This window comes from Tachysurus vachellii, chromosome 4 (assembly GCF_030014155.1).
Source record: "Tachysurus vachellii isolate PV-2020 chromosome 4, HZAU_Pvac_v1, whole genome shotgun sequence".
Lineage (NCBI taxonomy): Eukaryota > Metazoa > Chordata > Actinopteri > Siluriformes > Bagridae > Tachysurus > Tachysurus vachellii.
Window position 1 is genome coordinate 6,960,830 of NC_083463.1, and position 9,405 is coordinate 6,970,234.

At 34.6% G+C, this 9,405-nt stretch overlaps 1 protein-coding gene across 1 annotated transcript; it reads right to left on the reverse strand.

The window, feature by feature from the left end:
• Positions 1–788: 788 nt before the first annotated feature.
• Positions 789–4,094, reverse strand: rgs4 (regulator of G protein signaling 4). The gene is made up of 5 exons (XM_060867500.1): positions 3,985–4,094; positions 3,674–3,778; positions 3,162–3,223; positions 2,448–2,611; positions 789–1,920 (listed from the first exon to the last, which is right to left on the reverse strand). The coding sequence occupies exons 1-5, from the start codon at positions 4,026–4,028 to the stop codon at positions 1,675–1,677; spliced, it is 621 nt and encodes a 206-aa protein (XP_060723483.1). The 5' UTR covers positions 4,029–4,094; the 3' UTR covers positions 789–1,674.
• Between the last annotated feature and the right edge of the window lie 5,311 nt (positions 4,095–9,405).

Below are 9,405 nucleotides of genomic sequence, written 5' to 3' on the forward strand. Positions count from 1 at the left end.
ATATATCCTATACTGTATTTATACATCTATCTACCATGCATTGAGCTGGTCTCTGCTTCTCTACCTTGTAACTTGTAACCTTGCATTTAGTCTTATTGATTTTATTGTACTTTCAAACACACACACTCACACACACACACACACACACACACACACACACATATATATATGTTCTGGATAGATAATAACTGCATTTCATTGCCGTGTACTTCTGTACAATGATAACACAATAAAGTGAAATCTATTCTAATCTAATCATCATCATCATTAAGCATCATTAAAATATATATACTGGTCCAAGTATACAGTATACTGTTTTATACTATTCTTTAACTCTGCATGAATGCTTCAATGCATATAGAAAAACTATTGAATCATAATAATACAGTGAAATCGCAAAGCTGATAATAAATAATTACTTATTATGTGAATACATTTGACTCTTGTTTTAAATCAGATACCTGTGCACTTTGTTAATGGTTTGGAAAAGAGACAAAACACACACATCCCTTGCACCTGGAAACACTCTTAACCTTCTTACAAGTGTTCCTCCCAAGCAAGACAGAAATCTTCTCAGGAGACCAAATAACAACATCTTTATTTAAATAGTGGGCTATTTAAAGAGTCATCTCATGTTCCCAGAGCTTAGAGCTGTAGGAGGTGATGTATAGTTTCCTGCTCTGTATCACAGTCCAGAAGTTTCCACATGTTCTTACTCATCGCATCACTAAATTCTTAAATTCCCATAAAATAAACAGATGTGAAAATGTGAAAAGCTTTAAAGGGTATGGACTTGTGATATAGGACTCTTTTATTATTTGGTTGTGTTTCACATTCATAAATGCATCACAGTACAACGATCATCTCTGAATCGTAACACGAGCATCAATCGAACACGCTCTTTACTTCTCAAGAACATTTCTACATTAATGTAGATTTTCTACATTATTTACTCTCAGAGACCATTTTTATGTGACATTTTATTCATAAATACAACAATAAATAGGTGTAATACATGAAAGTAAACAAATATGTAAACAGCTTAAATCCATTTATTCTAATAAGACTCAAAGTGACATTAAAAGAGGACAGACTTAAAATGTACAGCACTGTAACAAATGAACTACATCACCAGCTAGAATTTCATAAATATATCTCATCACATTTGTTTGTCGTTAATATTCCAGAGCTTCGTTTAGTATTACTAAGACTAGATCTATCCTAACTGGGCAGCAAACGTACATATAACATACACAGATTAAATAATTATGCAGCCCAGGTCTTCTTCATCTTTATCTGTAACAGTTATTCACTTACTGTAGTCACTGTAAGCTTTATTCTTACCACAATCTAGTCATTTGTCAGGGTTTCCAAAGTGGCTTGTTTTATTTATTTTTTTTGTCTTTTATTTCTTATTGTCTGCGTACAAAATTCCCAAAATAAACTGAAATGCTACACTAGAGCTTCTGAATAATTTTCACAAAGCATTCTAAACACGTTAAAGCCAAATACACCTGAAAAACATTTCAAACACATTTGTATTGGTTGTTCCTGGTGTTAGACCGATTGTGTTTACCTCACTGACTTAACCCTTAACCTTTCACTTTCCAACTCAACTCATAGAAGTGAACTGACCCCCAAACTCCAAGCCTAAGAAAGCTCTTTGTCTTAGATTTAGGCACAATGAGACAGGAGACACTGGCTAAACTCAGTAAAGGTCGCTTTTCTCTCCAGACCGCAGTGTTTCTCGTCTCTGTGCGGCTGAGAAAGGTCAAGGAACAGTTTGGACTTCAGAAAGCGCCTGTACGAGTCCTTTTCCATCAGCCTGAAAATCTTACTCTGAGCCTCGTCGAAACAGCTCACGTCACTCTTTTCCAGATTCTTCCGTGTCTCTTCTCTTGTTGCAGAGTCCAGATTGACCTAGAAGATTTGAAGATTGTTGAATTATTAAATGTCATTCGTACCTCAATTTCACACCTGGTCATGCGCAAGTGTTTCACATAGCTGATTTTGCTGATAGCAGCTGATAGCTGCTAACCTCTAATTTATTCTTTATTTATTTATTTATTTATTTATTTATTTATCTATCTATTTATTTATTATTTTTTCCAACACTAATTTTATACCTATTTGAGCATGTGTTTTTCTATTTTTCATTTATAATTTATCATTGTTGGTTTTTTTTTTGTTTGTTTGTTTTTTTCATGTTTATTTTTCACATATAGGTCATTTAGTTGTCATTTAGTTATTCCCATGATGGCACAAATTGCTGAAATTTCACACGCACAATTTCAAGGCATAAGGTGTAAGGCATGATGCACTAGTTAGTCACGTGTGATTACATATTGCTCTCATTCTGTGGAATGAGTGTGGATTTACAAATTAGAGCTTTTATACCTCACCTGTTTGTAAATAATATTATAGTTTAGTAAAGGATACCGTCTCACCTCATTCGGGGAATCGACGTCGACGTACTGTTTGAAAATCTGCTTGGCTTTGGCTTGCATCTGTGGCGCAGGAGTTCTCTTGAAATCCTCACACGCAACCCAGAACTCAATGTTTTCTTGGCTGAACTCGGACTTCAAAAAGGCAGTGAAGGCAGCCCGTCCAACTGGAAAGAGAAAAACAAAGACGTATTGTTACGTCAGTGATTGAGTCAGGTGTATCTGATATCACTATCTCAGTCGATTAGCCCTTCTCAATAACTCAATGCAGATTGCACAACTTTATGTCAGCTGAATGGACTTTGCTTCCGTCTCCAGACTTCAGTCTCTGGAGAATGGAGTGGGGAGGGTCGAAGGACTTTAACGACATTCAAAATGTAGAGGTCACTGCTCCGTCTCTGCGGAGATTCCCAGAAAACCCCTCTCCTCAGTTCTGTCCCTGTGGTGCCTGACCTCTTAAGGACTAACAGAGCAGAACACTAGGACTGTTTGGAGGCCACTGAGGGCAAGATGTGGACACGTAGCACACGTCTAGAGGCATGAGAACGTAGCCGCAAGGTCGGCCCCGTCTCAGAAGCGCTCACACTCCAACTTCATCTAAGTTTCACTCTAGCTGTGACTTTTACTTCCTTTTTTCTTGATGGAACATGGTAGAATTAAAATGGCACATCAATCTCATAACTTAATGTCTTTAATCTAATAAAATGTCTCACTTACCATCATGATTAATCAGGTGGATAAATGAGGTTTTCCATTTCTCAGTGTCAATCGGAGGAGAACTGCAATTATTGAAGAAAAAAAAAACAAATTATTATAGGAAGGTCTGGTTTTTATTAGGTTTTCTGGATTTTTAGAGAATTCCTGAAAATCTATTGTTACAGTATAAATACAGAATAGTAGTAATTATATAGTAATTCAATTATATAATTACTACTGTATTATATTAATTATTCAGCTAATATGTATATCTGCGTGTATATAGTTGAGCTCTAAAATGAAAGTCAATTAGGAAATCAGGATTATGTATTGTTCTAGATTCTACATAAATAAATCTACCCTAAATTCTACCTTTTGGAAAATTTCAGCTACCCAAATTGTATAACCATCAAACGTGTTTATTTCAATTAAGCGTTCAAGTCGTTTTAGTCTTAAATCTTAAAAATATTTGAATGAAATTTTACAAAGCTCGTGTTGCATCACACAGTAAGACGTCTTCTTTCAGTTCTCACCTCTTCTCCACAGCAGGCTTCTCCTTTTCCTTAACAGGCTTCTGCTCTTGAATGGGCTCAGCCTTCTGAAGCAGGAACCCAATCTTATGCTTAATGTCCTTAGCGCTGTAAAGGAAATGTATGTGAAATCATTTGCCGAAAAAAATAAATAAAAAAAATCTCACTAATTTGTGCGAATAAAAGAAGCTCGCTTTGTCTGGTGTTCTTATACAAATGACACATCACCTACTTCATCATCCTAATCTAATGTTTTAATAAGCATTAATTACATTTAGATTGCAAGTAAATTGAGTGGAATAAGAAGGTCATACCTTTTTAAGCAGGTTGCTGGTAGGGCTGCGAGCCCCTTACACATGGTGGCGGTGAAGAGAAAACAAATCCAACAGATACACCGAAACACGTAGGAGTTGTCAAGGAAAGGATCGCTACAGTCTTAGAGCAGTCTCCTCCTCTCTGTCTGGCTTTATACGGCTCTGTCCTGCCTGCAGCTTGGCTGACCAATCAGGAGCCAGAGCGTGTTTACACTGTGACGCAGGCACCAAAAAACTCTTTGCCTTTATGGGCTTCTTGAAAAAAAAAAAAACGGATTGTCCCAAGGTTTCCCTAAAGAACACACAATTTCCTTTAATTGCATTAAAATTATTCATGTTCATTTTTCAGAAACAGTGAATTAGTTTTGCTTTGTGGTGTTTAATAAGGAATCATTTATTCGTGCAAAAATGACTCACAGTAAAATACTCTGAGAAATTCAAAACATTATAAAGATACTGTAGATAAGCACTGTATATACTGCACACACACACACACAGACACACAGACACACACACACACACACACAAACACACGCACTACCATCTACCATCTCCCATCACCACCATATGCTTCTTTTCACAAACTCTTGTTTTGGGAAGTCAAAGAAAGTCCAAAGTATTAAATAATATCAACAAATCAATCAATATATTAAACATGAACCTCAAGAGGAAACTCTGTCAACAGTGGCTTGGCCTAAAACCAATTCTCATATATTTTAAATTCCGATTACACTGTTTTCTTCTTTTAACTTATAAGAATTTATATATCTAATAATCCTAGTTAATTGACAGTGAATAAAGATTTTCTATTGTCTATTGTTACTAATCTTGAATTTTAATTTTATATTAATCTTTGTATAATATTTTGTATTATGTTTCTTATGTGCCCTGCGATGGGTTGGCACTCCGTCCAGGGTGTATCCTGCCTTGATGCCCGATGACGCCTGAGATAGGCACAGGCTCCCCGTGACCCGAGGTAGTTCGGATAAGCGGTAGAAGATGAATGAATGAATGAATGAATGAATGTTTCTTATGTTCTGTAAAGCTGCTTTGAGACAATGTCCATTGTTAAAAGCTATACAAATAAATATGAATTGAATTGAATTATTTTAATCCTTCTAATTCCTTTTAAACTATATATTTATCAAACAGACTTAAAAATATGTAAATATATATATATATATATATATATATATATATATATATATATATATATATATATATATATATATATATATATATATATATATATATACGCTTTTTCAGAATAATTTTTATTCAGGTTGCACCAGTAATATTAGAAAATCCAGCTTTTTAATTCACTCTCTCACTCTCACTCATTTTCTACCGCTTATCCGAACTACCTTCGGGTCATGAGGAGCCTGTGCCTATCTCAGGCGCCATCAGGCATCAAACACCCTGGACGGAGTGCCAACCCATCACAGAGCACACACACACTCTCATTCACTCACACACTACAGACAATTTTCCAGAGATGCCAATCAACCTACCATGCATGTCTTTGGCCCGGGGGAGGAAACCAGAGTACCCGGAGGAAACCCCCGAGGGACGGGGAGAACATACAAACTCCACACACACAAGGTGGAGGCGGGATTCGAACCCCCAACCCTGGAGGTGTGAGACGAACGTGCTAACCACTAAGCCACCGTGCCCTCGCTTTTTAATTCATTTATTTTCAATTTTATTTTAGTCTGTCTGATTTTGGTTGAGATTTAGGTTTATTTAGTTCAGATTAAAACTACTGAGTGGTTTACAAAATTATATTTTATATAATTAATATTTGTATAATATTAATCTTTGTATAATACTTGTGCTACATTTCTTATGTTCTGTAAAGCTGCTTTGAAACAATGTCCACTGTTAAAACTATACAAATAAAATTGAATTGAATTGAATCTATCATCTTGAATGTTTGTAGCTTCGCATATAAACTAAATTGTGTAATTGGTTACAAATTTGTATGTTTGAAATGTTCAAGGATTCATTCCATGCAAAGATTTTAATGTGTATGACCTCTTTAGTAACACGTTATTTATATGCAGATGGTTCAAACAATCTGGTGCCTGTCACGTAGGAGTCTATTAAACCTTTAAGTATCTCTCAGCACATATTGAAGATCTAATAGACACATCAGGAGCTAAATTAAAATGATAACAGCACAGAGGATGAGTTCTGACGTAGATGATCTACTAAAAATCACGAGCTGTAAATTGGATGATCAAAATATTGCATACAGAAAGACATTGTCTATATATCACCTGTAACATTTATACTACAGGGCACTTAAGTGAAGTGTTCACTATTATATCATCAGTGCAGCTACAAATCACAGGGTCAGGTTAAAGTGCTTGTTTGGAATTGTTATCGTTTCTATAGTAACAACATCCTCAGGGACTTGTTTGGTGGACGCTGAACATAAACAGATTTTAAACGTGTGTGTAGCCATTAATTTGGTCATGTCTTCTCTGATGATATGTTTATTTAACATTTAAATCTCGTTTAGTTTTTATAACTTCATAAGATAGTAAAAAAGTTTGTAGCTGCTTAAGAGATAACAGGAACTTACTTATTTACATAAGAATGAATGTAACTGGCAATGGAAAAAAGTCTTACACTCAAAAAAAAAAAAAAAAAAATATATATATATATATATATATATATATATATATATATATATATATATATACAGTATATATATATATATATATATATATATATATATATATATATATATATATATATATATATATATATATATATATATGTGTGTGTGTATATATAAACCTTTTGTAGTCCTAAAGTGTTAATTCCGAATTGAACAATCATACTGTAGAACTTTCGAATAAAAAAATGATGGAAAATGCCAAGAATGTGTGTGTAGACTTTATAAAGTAGTCAAAATCAATTGGCTGTTGTTGACTGGAAGGTTGAGGTTCAATCCCTAGCTCTGACAAGCTGCCATTGTTGGGCCCCTGAGTAAGGCCCTTAACTCTGCTCCAGGGGTGCTGTATCATAACTGATGCTGTTTCACTGTGTTGTAATAAATATGTGACACAAATAAAGGTTTCTTCTCTCTGTTCTAACTTACTGTATGCAGCTGCATGCACAAAGTTCTTTGGTTGTTTCATCAATGTAAATTATTTTCATAATTCTTATTATTATTCTTTTATATTATTTCTTTATTGAATTTAGAAAGACGCAGTAATAATTTCGATGTCCAACACATTCATTTCATCTCAACCTGTTTTGTGTCGTTCTCTAAACATTTCTCTTCAAATCACTTTGGTGGCTCGGGTCCATGGTTCCTTTACCCACAAGGGTGAAATTAACAGTTAAAACCAATGTTCTATAAGATTGTTTTCTATTGTTTGTGTATGTTTTATTGAGTTTATCCCCATGTGTTAATTAATACATTAGCAAACGTGCTAGAATGTACTTAAGTGTACATGCTAGCACATTGTACTTAATACAATGTAAACTTAAAATGTACTTCATGTACTTCCTTACTTCATTTGAACTTATATATTCAGACAATATATATATAGGCTTAAACTTGACAGTGAGCTTTACTTCTATGCTTGCTGTGCTGTCTCTATATGTGTATTTCCTCTTCTCAATAACCTTGCAAAGCTATATTAGTCATTAGGTCAGATATGACGACAGTGATTCTCACAGAAGGAACCCGATGGCCTCAGTATTGTCCCTTGTCTCTGGCCTTCAGGGAGGGTTAGCCTAAGTGCTATTATTTTAGCTCGGTGGCACCTGGAGATTATGTCATTATCCGAGCACTAACATTACCTCAGGGTAATGTCCAATAAGTGACAATAAATAAGCAGTGTTTTGTTATGAATTAACCTATGTGGTGACTCACATGTTACCGCTCCATCCTTTCAATGCGAAAGGTTGTGTTGAATGATAAAACATGTGGGTGGTGATTCAGAAAAGCCCTCAGTCCTAACGTGACCTGGACACAGACTTCTACCATTTTATTTGAGAACACGGTGTCTTTATTACCACATTCTCAGACCAATGTTGATTCTGAGCAAATGAATAGTCGAGACAGCCGGGATAACAAAAATCATGTTTAATCACTGATGTGCCTTGTCATTGTCATTTCCTTCTGTCTTTCAGAGCACACAAGGATAATAAGCAATTTACACTTTGTATATTTTATTAGTAAGTGAACAGGTTCAAAACCTTATTTTCATATTATTATTATTATTATTATTATTATTATTATTATTATTATTATTATTATTATTATTATTACATGTCCAAGGTCCAAGATAAAATCATGGCCTTGTTATTATTAGATTTGAACTCCCATTCATTTTTTTATCCCACAGAGGACATTATAATTCTAAGGTCACCAAATGATGCATACAAGATTTGGGCTCATTTATAACAGGCTAATTTATTTTTTTAGACGCATCTGGAAACTGGATTAGAAGCAGGATGGACTTGTTTGAGATAATTGCAAAGTGCTATTTGTTCTGGAAAGGGCAGAACTTTTGAGACCCAAAACATTTATCAGCAAGTTAGCTAACGCGAACGGTATGAAAGCCTGGAGCCGATATAAGAAGCTTCTTTTTTTTTCCTTCCACACAAGGTAGCAAGGCATGCACAGTTACAAAATTGTCATAAAGACTGCATTTCTATTTTAAATAGCAAAATTTTTGGTTTGTTTTTATTCAGAAATTGTGTGAAAGACTTATTTATGGACATGGTGTTTAATTTTCACATCCAAAATATGAATAATGAAGAATATCTCACATCATCAAGCTAATATATCATGTATACTGAATAATGGAAACTTACTACAGCTGCTTGTTTAAATCACTTTTTCCTTAGACAAGAGCACAACTTTAATTAACGCAGAGACAAGGAATAGCAATTGTGTGAAGATCTTGATTTATTAATCATGCAGCATACACACACCAACAACAATAATTGCAATTCCTGTACACCTGCTCATTCATGCTATTATCTAATCAGTCAATCATGTGGCAGCAACAAACTTCCAAAAAATACTGCAGATACAAAACAAAGGCTTCAGTTAATATTCACATCAAATATCTGGAAATGGGAGAAATTTGTGCCCTTTGTGACTCTCATATCGATTGTTTTGAATATGAATGATTTGAGTATTTTAGTATGAACAACAGCAGATCTCCAGAGATTGAACAGTCACACAGAATGGTTGAATATTCTCAAATTTTAGTAGTATAAAAAAAAAAAACGTACCTTGCAGAGATGCAGAAAACATACCTTGTGGATAAGAGATGTCAAAGGAAGTGGCTAGACTGATTCAAGCTATCGGGAAGGCTACATTGACTTATATAATAACTCTGTACTGCTGTGGTGAGAAGAAAAGCATCTCAGAACATCTAACACTGTGAA